We start from the raw sequence: 14,486 nt of genomic DNA, 5'->3' as shown, positions 1-14,486 counted from the left end.
ATGTGTTTTAACGCAATCTCTGCTCGGCTTGCGGAGTGCAGGCGGTTGCCATGGCAACGGGTGTGCTTAAATGACAACGGGAGAGAGAATAAAAAGGTGCATAGTGGTTTTGAGTTGATCGCCTGTTCGGGTTATTTTACCTTGGCGCATTACAGCCGCTGCAGTTTCTGAACGTTCAATAAACGACAAAACTTGGACTAATGACCTCTTTTGTCTGTGAGTATACGTCATTCACAACAAACACCAAACACGGTAAGTATGTTTCATTAAGTATTTAACAAACAAATGGCTTCTACCGCGATAATTATTTGAAGTCAAATTAATTGTCTAATATTTTTTTAAAATAGTTTGGTGCTCTCTGCCATTTTGCTTTAAGTTCACTGTGAGAGGCTTTTCCTCTATCAAACTATTTATTTTTTTGTCTCTTATTTAGTGGAAATATTGATGTTGATGAGACTTTCTCCAAAACGATAACCTTTTCCAATCTTTACAGCTCCACTGTTGAAAATGTGGCTCTGACATTCACCAATGACATTGAAATAAAATCCAGTTCAACATCTGGTTTGAGGTGATTCCTCAGGAACCTGTTGGAGGAAAACTATCCCATCTTCAGAAGATGGGCTTTTAACTTAGCAGAGCTCTGTGGTTCCTCCTGTCAGTATGAGAGTCGGGGTGAGGAGGCGCCATGTCAGGAAGACGAAGTGGAAGCTGCAGGATCTTCAGAACAAACAGGTCATGATGCTAGGCCCACTGATCATCCCTCTGCCTGGACACAGGATCAATATAACCAGTTTAAAAGCTAAAATGAATGGTTACATGCCAGACATGGAAAGCTGGGATGCACTCCACGCCATGACGTTCAGAATTTCGGTCTCACGGTATCTCGCGGTGTCAACATTGCAGCCAGTGGGGCTGTGGGAAATACAGCTCCATTTTGTAGCTATTCAAGAGCTGCCCAACTTTTATTTGTTTTGGCATAGTACCTCCTAGAATTTCAAACTACTTTCACCCCTGATTGTTTGGTCTTCATGATACTGCGTGGTTTATAATGAACACCTGAGGTCTTAACAAAATAACTGTCAGTTAATACGTGCATCCTTTAAAAGTCTTAATTTTGTTTGTCTAACATTATGACCTTAAAATATCTTAAATTCTTTTGTTTTATGTAAGTTGGCCTTAAATGCATTCATCACGGGTCTTAAAGTTTTTTGTGGCAGAACTAGTTAATGTAGTTTCTTTTTTCGTGGGACTTTTCTGTCAGGTAAAAGTTTGAGTCACATCAAACGTCTTCACGTCGTTTTGTGAAGACGTTGAGACGTCAATGTCTGTTGAGGCCATTGTTAGCTGCTAACATACGCTTGCTAGCTAGTTTTTTTGCTAGCTAGCGAGGAACACACTCTTCTTTTGCCAATCAACACGAGGTGAAGTGCAAAAAAAAACTTTTAAGCTTGGCCCTGCCGTTGCTGAGGCTGTAGAGAGCCGTAAGCTGAGTGACAAGCACAAAGCTGCTGCCAAGAGCCACACAGACCGCTGGAGTTTCAGTTTTTCCTATGATTGATTGAAATGTTTAATCTTCAACAATTTCCCCAACAATCTCCTATGTTTATAGCTTTTTTTGTCTTAAATTTCATTCAAAATGCCATTAAAGGGCGTGCCGTGGTGGCGTAGTGGTTAGCGCGACCCATATTTGGAGGCCTTGAGTCCTCGACGCGGCCGTCGCGGGTTCGACTCCCGGACCCGACGATATTTGCCGCATGTCTTCCCCCCTCTCCTTCCCCGTTTCCTATCAGCCTACTGTCATATAAGGGACACTAGAGCCCACAAAAGACCTCCTGGAGGGGTAAAAAAAAAGGCATTTAAAAAGTTTTACATTTGACTTGCTGAAACCTGCACGGAACCTGTGTATTTAAAAAGTCTGAGATTAAGTTAAACAGAAGTAAACTAAGTTGGTGACATCTGAATGTAATGGGTTACACCACGTCTGCTCTATCAAATCAGCTTTAGAGAGTCAGTCTGTGCTTGGCTATAGCTGGTTACACAGTTTTAAATCATAATGTTTTGTCCAATCAGTGTAAATATGATCAATTAATTTAATGTTTGACTATGAAGTACTTTTTTTAAAAAGAAAAAGTAAAAAGTCTCACACTTTTTATTGTGTTTATACTGAACATTTGCTACATAGTGTTTTGGGTATTTATTAGTAACATATAAAGCACTTTAAAACGACAAACTGCCGTATATTTCTGCCGACGCGGCACATCGTATGCTCCGCTGAGATGTTTCATCCTGTTGGCTACATCTATAAAAATAAATACATCTAACATCTCTGTCTAAGTGCTGAACATCAGTCCATCCGATCCATCCCATTGTTTTGCGGCAGCAGCAGCAGCAGCAGCAGCAGCAGCTCGGCTTGTTTACTCTTTGAGTGTGCTGAGTCAGCCTGACACACTGAGGCTTACTGGGCCCAAAGCCTGAGTACTTCACTGCACCACATTAGGCTGATGTGTGCTGGGATAAAAAAAAAAAAAAAAAAGAATGTAAACCCAGACTGAGGCGCTGCATCAATAGATGGAAGGATAGGTGTGGCTTCGTGTCAGCGGCGGCTGTGGCCACTCCCTGAATTCCTGCAGCAGCGGCGGCCTCTCATCCACACAAACCCTGCTTGCTGGAATCCAGAGAAACCCAAAGCGTTAAACCTGAGAAAGAAACAAAACTAGATAATAAAAAAAAAAATGAAGCTAAGCTCACATTTCTGAAACCTATTTATGTTCCCCAGTTTCCCAACTGGTGACTGTATGATGCTTCTGTGATGTCATTTGATGATTCTGACGGTGGCGTTGCTTGTTTCACAGTTGGTGACTGTGTAATGTTTCTATGAAATAAGGCATTTTGAACTGCCTTGTTGCTGAAATGCAAACTAGGAGCTTATATTCTGTTTATTATGGCCTTCAGTTTTCCATCCTGGCCTGTGGAAAGCTGCAGTATGCAAGTTTTACAAAAAAAAAAAAAGTTTTTTCCTTATTTGTTAAAACTAATGTTGTGACACTATGAGACAGATAATGTGAAAACCTTGATCTCCTCCACCTTCTACCTGAGTTACTATTGCTGTCTAAAGAAATGCACCGCTCCTGGTCAGAAACAACCAATCAGAGTCAGGAGGAGGGTCTTAGCGCTGTCAATCATCCTCATGTACTCATGAAACAACTTACCGTTAAAGGAAAACTGCTTATCAACCGTCATCCGTGACCACGCTAACTAGCCTTGGCATTCATGGCAGGATGTGTTGTGGTGAACCAGCTGGAGCATAGCTTAGAAGAAGGGGGAGAAGGTGAGTACGAGAGTGATTGACAGCACTAAGACCCTCCTCCAGGCTCTGACTGGTTGTTTCTCACTGAGTAGTGTATTTCTGGAGTTAGCACTGGGAGAAGGCAAAAAAAATAAAGAAATTTCACAAATTATCTTTCTCATAACATACCATCATGACATTGTGGTAGTTTTAACAAATATGTCAAATATACATATATTCTACCTAAAAGTTACATAGTGCAGCTTTAAGGAAACCTGTGAGGCTATAGCTAAGTTTTAGTCCGCTGTTAGATTTCATTGTGGGTTCATCCAGAAAAAAATAGCTTCCTACTGCATTCATAAATACAGAGATATCTTTATTCATTTCTGACACCGTGGTTTACCCGGCAGTAGTAACATAAACCTGGGCTAAGGCCTTTCACTGTCCTTAGTGGTGCCAGTCCGTTGCTCCCCTGTAGATGAAGCTGAACTGGGCCAACCCAGTACAGGAGGTTGGAGTGTGATGCTGCAGACCTGAGCGCTCCGACAGCGTACATGAAATATAAGCTACGCTCTCAATCTTGTAACTGAGACGTGTTCCTGTCCGTTTCCAGAAACCGTCGCTCCTCACTGGAACACACTCTTTTTGCACAAGGATCAGATTGCTTGGAAACACACAGCCGCAAAGACACTGCAACAACAAACACTGGAAAACTACATCTTTATTTTCATTTTTTCAACGTGCACTGTCATCCTGACTCTAAATGGAAACGTGTCGTGTTGTGAAGTGACCACCAGAGGGCACACTTGGCTTCTATTTCATGCCCGACATTAGGTAAAAAGAAAGAAGAAATATTCTAGCCCCACCTGTGACCTTTCGAACTATAGTTACATGTGATCAAATATATGTATTTGATCACTATTGTGATTTTTTTGTTGTTGTTTTTTTTGCTTGGGATTCTACGTTATGTAACCTATAAATACTTCAGATTAATGTAGAAGCATTAGCCGGTCTGGGGGCTGATAATGATGGGGAACATCTGCCTGTCTGGCCAAATAAAACTCTGTGGGTGGGAAAGAGAAGCATGTCTATAAGCACACATAATTTTAGGATAAACTCCTTGTTAATGTGTGGCTGGTTACACAGTACAACACTTTATATCAGCAGTTAGCAGAATTGAAGGAAGATAATCATGCTCTGTGTCTACGGGAGTTCCACAAGTATCTATTCTTGGTTTATGTTCGATGTGATATCAAGGATCAGTCTTTTGCGCGCTGTACCTGCAACACAGAGAAAATAAAAGTGTGCAAGATGGATTATTGCAATTCTTTACAGCCAGGAAAATCAAAAACTGCAGTTAAAAGTTTCCACCAAAGGCTGGAGAGCTGTATAAGCTGAGCGGTGTTGTGATTCACGGCGCTAGCGACTGTCGCTATGTGATTGTCCAGGAGGAGTGAAAACTGCGAATCGGTGACTTAATGCAATCTGCTGGGTTTGCGTAGATAAAAACCTTTTCTTTCTTTTTTTACCGATTTGAGTAATGAACTTAATTTTAAATCTTGAATCTGAATAGAGGCAGCTAAGATGCACATGTGCTCTATTATTCCCCCACATACTGTATAATTTACCAACCAAACACTTGTGCTTACGATTGACGCCTACGCTTTATGCAAGACATTAAACTGATGTGGCTACATGCTAAGAATTCATTCCCTATAACTTGAACTATTTAGCCAATATCTTGAGACATTGCTTCAATAAGTCCATATAATGTTCTTTATTTATGTTGCCATCCATATTGTGCAGTGCACCAGTCCCTCTTTCAGCAAAATACCAAAAACCTCCTGCCACCTCTACTTCTACAGTTGAGATGGAGTGCTAAGGCTCACAAGCGCCCCCCAGTGACCAATGGAGGCACAGATCTCGTTTTACTGAAGATAACACTTTACTGGCCTCTGCTAGCATTTTCACAATGCATGTTAAATATGCACCAAAACCCATTTATCTCTCGGTAACAAAACTGATCTCCTTCCTGGTCAGTTTAATGATTTTCATATTCTTCCATATATTTGCATGAACAGCACCTTCATGCATATTGCAGCCAAAAATAGCGTTGCCTTACAATCATCCACAGTTGTCCCTGCATGCAGCTCAAGCATTGTGAATTAACCTATCCAATCCTTACAAAGTCGTGACGTCATCTTCTGAGCAAATTGTTTGAAGGCACCTCTTAATTTGAAGGGGGGATTTTTTTGTTTTGTTTTTTTATTTAAAAAAAATGTGCTTTATTATTATTCTGGAATTCAGAAAATAAAAACTTAACTTTGCTTTTCGATTAACAATGAACTAATAAATCACGTTTGTTCACACACACAAAAGCAGTTTGTGGGGATTTTTATTGTATTACTGGAGGAGGGGGGGAAATTTATAAAACATTCTGCAAAAATACATAAAATAATTGTAATATTATTAAGCGAAAACACTTCCTTCTGTGACATTTATACCATGATCAGCATCAAAATACAGCTTTTTCTTTACAGATTAATGTGACGTCATGTACTTTGATGCTATAAAAAATAATGGAACAACTTCAGGGTTTATTGTGTTCAGATTAGGTAGACGGAAAGCAGATTTTTTTTAAATTATTATTATTATTTTTCATAAGCTACAATCGAGCTGTATTACACTGAACATTGGGAGCAAAAAACAACAAGTTGTTGGAGCTCCTCGCCCATCTCATGTGATTGGTCGCTGGTCTGAATCTGGGCAAAAAAACAAGTTCCAAACCTCCCGCCCCCTAATGAGCCGCTGACGTAAAAACTGCTTCCTCCTCCTCTTGTTTATTCCTCCGCACCTCCTCCTCCGTCAGCTAGTTCGCTGTCAGGATCCATTAAGCTCATATGCCTGTAGTATTCAGCGAGCGCAGAGAATGGCCAAGGAGAATGAGGATGGGGGGAAAAAAACAGTCCCTGCTTTTGAGTGCTTTACATAACATCGTCTCCGGTTTCTTTACGGTGAGGCAGAAGCTTAGAGAGCAACAAAAAAAAAAGCTCCGCACAAATAAACATGTTGGGTTCAGTAGTAAGGCACATTTCCCACAAGAGACGAGGAGGGAGGGTGTTACTTTGGTCGGAGAGCAGAGTTAGAAAAAAATGTAAATAATAAAGCAAAAAAAAAAGTATGTGCCAAACGGCTTATGGTTCTGAGGAGAGAAGCGCAGGTCAAGCAGGAGTGTCCAGGTAAACTAGCAACAAACGCCAGGTAGAAGAGCAAACTACGGCGGCGTATTAGGGCCAATTTAGATAGAAAAAAAAAGAGTAAATTTCCGGAAAAAACGTGCCCTCAGAAATTGACATGAAGCCCAAATTTCTGAGTTTTTTCTCAGACATTTTTGATTTTTCAAACTGAAGAGATTTATGAGGGTTTTTTTTTTTTCTAAATTAATTTTAGAAATCTTTTTTCTGAAATTTTCGACATTTCAAGCTCGGATATTTCTGAGAGTAATCTCTGAATTTCTGAGTTTTTGTCTCAGAAATCTACTCCGACTTTTTCTCCCCTATACTTGCAAAGGCGCTAATATGCAGTGGTAGCAAACAGCAAATAGTGAAGATCGAGGTCGTGATTAGCTCCCTGGGCCCCCATCTCCCCCTTTCCTGGACACAAGATTGCAGTTTCAGGTAGAAACGAGTACAAAACTGTTCTTAAAAAAAAACCCTCCCACCGCTGGAATACAAAAAGCACAAGGCCTTAAGAGTACATAGGCTTAAATGTTGTAATTTACAATTTTAGGACATGGCTAAGTTTCCTATTGTCAATCACAGCTGGGATTACATTTTTCTCTAAAAAAAAAAAAAATTAACAGTTCATGATTTTGCTGCTTGTATGTAATGCTGGATTTTCCCAAAACACAAGCTGCCATAACAATAACTGCTAGGTTTGTGTCAACAGCAGCCATTGCACCAAGAGACCAAAACAAACTAACATTATAAGCTAACCTTACACTCACACAATAAACTCGCACATCTACTGCAGTTTGAGGCCGGTTTATCAGTCATAAATAAAAAAAATAACATTAGATTAAAACATTCCAACAAACCCAATTTTTCACCTTTTACATACCAAAGAAGAAAAACTCTTATTATTTTTGATGCAAAAAGATAAACATTTTTTAAAAATTACATCTGGATTTTGTTTCAACCACATGATTGTAGTAAAATACTCAACAACACAGCTGCAACATTTTTTTTTTCTTCCAAAAAGGCTCAAGTTGGTGTAGTATATGGAAGTCCGAAAGTACCACAACTAAAATAATAAATAAATTGTTAAATGACAAGTGTAATGAATTCAGACACAAACATATTATTTGTGAAATATAATTTTAAAAATGTAAAAAGTCCATTTGATTTCATAGTTTTTGTTTTTGTTATTTTACACAACAGCAATTTAAAAACTCTAGTACTATTGGCATATTTAGCTGGTGTGCAGGTTTGACCAATCAGATGCAAAGGTTTATTTGATTAGCATCACAGATTAAATTATGCACTTGATGCCCTGGGAGCGTTAACATAAATAAATAAAAAATACATGTGAATATAATTATTCAAGTTTGCTGTATATTTAAATAATCTTTCAGATGATGTTTCTATTTTCAATTAGATTTTTAACATGACATAGATAAACAATAATGAAGGTTTTTTTTTGTTTGTTTTTTTTAATTGTGGCGCTTTTGGCATTCCATAAAAAGAAAGCTTTCAGTCCCATAACTAACAGGAAAGTCAGGCCTTTGCCCTCCTGGCTGGCTGAAGCACAGCCTCTTGAGTAACTGAAGGAACTTTAATTAATTATCAACCCAGATCTGATCTGACAGACTGAGTGACGTACCTTCCATGGCCACTCGGGTTCCTTCGTCCACAGCTGTCGTTTGACCCACAGAGCTTCACTACAGCAGATCTCCGAAAAGTTACGCTTTGTCTGAGTGGAGGAACACAAACATGGCATAGTCTTTGGTGCGCCTCACTGCTAAAACAATCTGTTGTCAAGGTGAAGAAGCTCCTGGTCCGCTTCTAAAAGCGGAACAGGAGCTTTGCTACAAGAAGTTCGACTTCACGGATAGTGTCGCCTACAAATCTGCTGATCTCAAATCGAAAACTTGACACCGAGTCCAAAATGTTCAAATGTTTCCGGTCAAAACTGTACTGCAGAGGGAAACAGAGCCTGCAGCCCTCCCCCACTTGTTTCTGAACACAGCCCTACTGTTGGCTAACAGAAGGCTACTGCATTTTCCACCGCTTAAAAAAGACAAACAAAAAAACAAAACATTTTCAGATTTTCGAAAATAATTCCAGTCACGTAAAACTTGAACAATCAGCATGTGGAAACATAAAGGAGCGTCACAACCGCATAAAACTGTTCAACTGTTCTGTTCAAGGTTAACATACTGTGAGACTCGCATATAAGCCAACGCCTGTATGTACATAGATGTTCATACTAGAGATGCACTGATCCCACATTAATATCCATATCGGTTCAAATATTGAAAAAAAAATTCTAGATTGGCTATCAGGGACAATGTGCCCAATCAATAAAGGCAGATCTACTCAGTCAAATTCTATGCTTGCTGCTTTATTATTTATTTTACATTATATTTAGAATTCCTAATTTCTCTTTCTGAACCATTTTAAAGAAGGTCTGCTGCAGTTGGTTTTTACATGTTCGACTAAAATAGTCAACCTGTTGTTTTTATCAGTTTTATCAGCTGTTCCACGCCTAATTACACTGACTGAACAAATGTTTTTCCATATTTGACCAAGCTAGTGAAGCTATTGGTGTAATTCAGTGAGCTGTACCGGTGCCGAGTTAGCAAATACATTTGTAATTCAGCACATTTTATCTCTGTGTTTAAAAAAACAAAAAATTTTAAGTCAATTCAGCTGTTTTTCTGCATCGGATCGGATCTGAACCTTAGATATCAGTATCGATATCAGCATTGTTATCGGTTGTGAAAAAAGTGGATCGGTGCATCTACCATTCATATGCAAATTATACTAAAGTTGTGATAAATATTTCTCGTCTACTTTGAGGCACAAGCAATAAGTGCATATGTGGTTCCTCGTTAACGAGGGATGAGCGTCCTTCAGCTTCATGTCTGCACATGTTCAGAGTGTGAAATGTCCAGAATCCAGAACCATCACACCCCTGATCAACCGGCTGCACCTGACGATGTCATGGAGATCAGGACTTCACCAGAATCTCCATGATGTGGTCCAGTTCGTTCAGGTCCAGCAGACACGACTGGAGGCTTCCCACCGAGGAACACAGCTTCACGTCGTCGTCGTCGGGCCAGAAGGACACGCTGACCGGCCACAGGGAGCCGGCCGCCCAGGCGGACGGCAGCTCCGAAGACTCGTACATGGACGTGTCGATGTCCTCGAAGATATCGTCCAGGGCGAGGTCACTTAGGTAGCCCATGGCGCTTCCCGCATCGCTAAAGGTGTGACCGACAGCGTTGGGCAGGGGTTTATGTAGGTCAGTGGGTGTGGTGTTTGTCGGTTCAGGGGACGGCGGGGGAGACGGACTTTCCGCGTCTCCCTCCGTGCAGCCGGGGCACGTGACCGACTCGTCCTCCCTGAAGTCGTCCCTGAGGAGGCGCGCGTCGCGGCTCACGCCGCCGAGCCGCACATCCGTCCCGTCGCTCTGCATCTCCTCCTGGATCTGCCTGAGCGTGTTGATGAGGAGCACGGAGCGCCGCAGGCTGAGCTCCACGCCGGCCTGGTAGTGCTGCAGCTTCTTCAGGCAGAGGCTGAGCACCACCTGCCGCTGCTGCAGGTGGCCGGCGTCGGTCCTGGACCGTCGGTCCCCTCTGTCCTCCTCCTCTGAGTCCTCCAACGCCGCGTCTGGCCTCTTGTCCTCCGTCGCTGCGACGTCGGGGAGCTGCTCGACCTCTGAACCCTCCAGGCTGCTCCACTTCCGCTTCACACCTCGACCCAACATTGACCTGCAGCGATTTATAGAGACATCATCAGGGACAAAGCATTTGAACAACTTGCTGACTGGGGGTCCGCCGATAAATCAGCCTCGATTCCCTTAACGTTGGGGGATCCGCCGATACTTCCATGTGAAACCGATCCTATCTACCTCGATATAGGTCTGAAAATCAACCACTGTCCTCTTTTGCTGTGAGAGAGACTGGCAGATCGACCCACCAGGTCTGCATGTTTGCAGTTAGCAATAGCCACCCCACTGTTGACAACTCAGCAACTTTATTTCAATATTTACCATCGTTTCAGACACAAAAGTCAGGAACTGCCAAAATGGGAATTGACAGATCAGGCATTTTAAGGATCAGCGATCGGCTAGAAAAATCCAATCGGTGCACCTCTAATGCTAACACATCACCATATGTGCAGCCAGACAGCTAAACATTAACATGTCTACAGTATCTTCTCAAGGCCAAAATTCAAATTCATTTCAAATTAAAAAATACTTCATTGGTCCCAAAGGGTAAGTAAATATTGTCATAACTCATATTAATTCAAAATTTCTTCAAAGAGTTATTGTAGATAAAGTGGCACAAGTTTAGTTTTTCTGCTGCGACAGGCTGCTGTGGTTTCTGAGGTTTTCCTATGTGATACGTTCAGTAGTTTAAAACATCCTGTCAAAAAATGTGCTTCATTAGCAGTTCCATTCGTCAGTGTTCTGCTAAAATTTGTGAAATGGGCCTCGAATTTTGATCACCATACCTTTCAAACATTATGTCTGTTTATGATGCACTAAATTCATAAACGGGCGCAATATATAAAAACAAAACTTGCCTAGAATCCAAGAGGCAAATGTAGCAAATTAGCTACATTTGACTGAGCACTCAACAGCAAAAGCTAAAATCTTGTCAATACTAACATAATCAGAGATTAGCATTGTAACAACAAATCACGATTTCTATCACGTTTTTCCTTGACAAAGTAAAAAAACATGAACATTTACCTGAAGTAAACAATTCACCTCTGTGTAATTTAACCAACTGCCCCAAACATGCACCCACTTCACCCGGAAACACGATGGAAACTGCCAAACATTCAGCACGTTTTCCATCAATGTTTTTATGCCCATTTTGAAGTGTTGCAAAATAACTTCCTCGAAATCATCCGAAAGGGTTTTGCGCTCGTAAGAGGTTGCTTACGGCTCTTGCCATAAAGAGTTAGTGCGCCAAAGGGGAGAGGGAAACACGTTAGCTAAATAAGTTCCAATGTAGCAAACCGTCCCATCCACCGCCGGGCTTGTGCCTTACCAGAGGCATGAAACTCCAAACTTCCAGCTTGGAGGTGGAGACGGTGAGGCTGGCGTGGCTGGCTGGAGGCACTCCAGGCTGGGTAGGGAGTGGTGGAACGCTCCCATCCACTGGTGGTGGTGGAACGGCTCGGAAACATTTCCAAACCTCCAGCTTGGAGGGGAGAACTCTCTCTCCATTTTTCTGAGCTGTGTGGTTCAATCCTGTAACTTGCAACCTCTACATCTAATTTATTACAGCCACACGTAGCGTCAACGTCTAACAAAATTACGCTTTGCGCAGCCTGGTTGATTTGTTCCAAACTGGTAGAAGCACACCTAATTCAAATTTCCTTTTAACATAGTAACTGAGACTGAAGTGAAGCTTATCCTCCCTACTTTAAAAACATTCCACCAAAGTTACAGTAGAATAAATTTTGGCCCATAGTGATTTTTCTTTCTTTTTTTTTTTTTTTGCCTGAAAAGTCTCAAAATATAGCAACAAAGTCACTAAGTTGGCAACAGTGGGGTGACTGTTGTTAAAGCTGCAGTATGTAACTTTATAAAAAATATGTTTTCTACATATTTTTAAAAGTGTCACTCTGTTTTGACAGTACAATATAAGACACATAATCGCGCTCCTCTGCCTTCTCCCAGTGCTAACTACAGAAATAACCAATCAGAGCCAGGAGGAGGGTGTTAGCTCTGACAATCACTTGTGTATGCGCTACCCACACCTTCCCCCTTGCTCTCTGCTACTCTACTGTGTCTTCCTGATAGCAGAGCCTGCCCTGAATGCTCAGACTAGTTAGCATGGCCACCGATGACAGCGGATAAACGGTTTTCCTGGGTCTTTAAGTTGTTTCTTCACCATTAGCTCATTGAGCAGCCTGTGTGTGACATTGATTGACAGCGCTAAGACCCTCCTCCCGGCTCTGATTGGTTTTTTTCTCACTGTGCATTTCTGCAGAAGGCTTTGAGGGAGGAGCTGGATTTTATTTTATGTTTTTGTTATTATTTACACACACACACAAAAAAGAGGGGAGGGGGGAAAAAAACAGGTCATCCTTTTTGCTTTCATTACGCATCACTTCCTGTCGGTCTGTCACATAAAATCCCAACAGAAGTAGTTGTCATGTGAAAAAAACAACAACAAAAAAAAACCCCAGTTCCAATGGTGTGAATACATGTGACGTGGATGTGGAGGCTCCACGGATGAGATTCAGTGGTGCACAAACTTTGAGCTCTGCATCCAGCTTACGTAAGAGTCCCAGCCAGGCACGTTACAGTTTGTCTTTTAAATCGGAGGCGCTCTTGCTAATGTGCAAACATCTGACCTGCTGCTGCTTCTGCTGCTGCACACGAGCCACCGGTGAACAAACTGTCCCGGTGGCCGGGCTGGACGTGTGCGTCTCCTCCAGGCTGGACGTGTTGCTGAGAACATTGAAATTTGAAAGATTGTGACTCACTGTCAGACGCCCTGCAGGCTGACAGACTTTACTCATCCCTCAGTCATCCACGGTTCTCCCTCCGTTCATTTGCTTTTACAAATTACACGAAGCTCCCGCTGTAAGTGATACTTTGGCGCCCCAAGCCCCAAAGATTCACGTTTCTGTGGGCTGATTTTGGTTAATAATAATAATAAAAATAAAAAAATTGTAAAAAAAAAAAAAAAAAAACGACATCGAAATAAAGGGAAGCCTGGTATTTAAAACACTATTTACACGTATCAGCTGTAAGTGAGTCCAGTTTGGTCTGCAGCCCGTTTCTTTCTGCCTAGAACGCAGTGAGAACACAGCTGACCCCTTCCCCACTTTAGTGAGAACACACTGGTCACCCTTGAAATTCAGGTTAAAACAATTAAAAAATTTAAAAAGCAGCAAAATTTGCAAATAACTGTAGCAAAATGAATCTTTAAATATAACAACCTTACGTGCCCTTGACACTCTTCATGTGCCGTACAAATCCGTCGTGTCCTCGGCTCCTTTTCGTTCCGCCGCGGCGATTCAGTACTACAGAGATCCGGAGTGTGAGGAATGTGCGGTCCATCCCCAGTAGCGGGGGAGGGGGCGGAGCTTCGGGGAGTGGGCCGCGGGACGCCGGGACTCACGGGCGGAGGAGGTCGACTCGCTCATACGGCTGACAAGCCTCCGCCTCCGCCACTCACGGGGCAGAGAATGTGCGGCGGCGCGTGAGGCGGGGAGGACTGCTGATGCCTTCAGAGTCCGCTCGGAAATAATATAATTCATGTCGGGCCACACGTGTGCGGTCTCGTCAGACGTTTTTTTTTTCATTTTGTTTTTCATCTTTACATTGTTAAATACGTTTTTGGGATCTCTAGACAATCTATAAAACCATATCATTATTGTTGCTGTTATTATTATTATTATGAGCTGTTTAGTATTTATTTCGTTTTATTCCTACCGACGTTTTATTCTAGTACTGCTACGCGCTAGAAGTGTTAAGTAAAGTCAATCAAACTCACCTCTCGGTTGCCTACAGGGGCGTCCCTAAAGGGGGTCCATGACCACCTTTGGATAAAATACTGCAAAGCCCCTTAAGCGAATAAGTTCGGCATCTATCAGGGCTACAGAATCGGAAGAGGTGAGACTAATGGAAGATAGGCGGGGAGGGAGAGAAACTATCATGAGAGGGCGGCGAAATATTGGATTTTTACGGGAAAATAATAACAGGCACAAACGTGCAAACAAATCATTCATTTGTGCAAGAAGAGAACTTGAAAACCCGAAGAGTTTGCAGTGAAGGAGAAAAAGTACAGGCGCATTACACCAGTTTTGTCATACCGTCCATTTCATGAACCCGCAGACTTATTCAGAGTCCAATAACTGCTCTTCCGGTCAGAAACTCGTTTTACCGAGTGAGCGATTAAAATTATACATTTAATTTAAGAAACACACTCAACCATTCGCGTCCAAAA

At 41.9% G+C, this 14,486-nt stretch overlaps 1 protein-coding gene across 2 annotated transcripts; it reads right to left on the bottom strand.

The window, feature by feature from the left end:
* Positions 1-5,940: 5,940 nt before the first annotated feature.
* LOC114134524 (cell division cycle-associated protein 4-like) lies at positions 5,941-13,718 on the bottom strand. 2 transcript variants are annotated; one of them, XM_028001192.1, is made up of 2 exons: positions 13,482-13,718; positions 5,941-10,280 (listed from the first exon to the last, which is right to left on the bottom strand). In XM_028001192.1, the coding sequence occupies exons 1-2, from the start codon at positions 13,595-13,597 to the stop codon at positions 9,518-9,520; spliced, it is 879 nt and encodes a 292-aa protein (XP_027856993.1). In that variant the 5' UTR covers positions 13,598-13,718; the 3' UTR covers positions 5,941-9,517. The 2 variants fall into 2 exon arrangements, with proteins under 2 accessions (XP_027856993.1, XP_027856994.1); XM_028001193.1 differs by having other exon boundaries at positions 13,477-13,709.
* Between the last annotated feature and the right edge of the window lie 768 nt (positions 13,719-14,486).

The sequence above is a fragment of the Xiphophorus couchianus genome, chromosome 19, assembly GCF_001444195.1.
Source record: "Xiphophorus couchianus chromosome 19, X_couchianus-1.0, whole genome shotgun sequence".
Lineage (NCBI taxonomy): Eukaryota > Metazoa > Chordata > Actinopteri > Cyprinodontiformes > Poeciliidae > Xiphophorus > Xiphophorus couchianus.
The sequence above is the reverse complement of the archived record's forward strand: the minus strand, read 5'-3'. Positions and strand labels throughout refer to the sequence as shown.

Excerpts from the sequence above, each read along its gene's own strand:
- LOC114134524 (XM_028001192.1), bottom strand. The coding sequence starts at position 13,597 with ATGGACCGCACATTCCTCACACTCCGGATCTCTGTAGTACTGAATCGC. Across the intron at positions 10,281-13,481 it reads ATGAAGAGTGTCAAGGGCAC|GTCAATGTTGGGTCGAGGTG; the intron begins GTAAGGTTGTTA and ends AAATCGCTGCAG.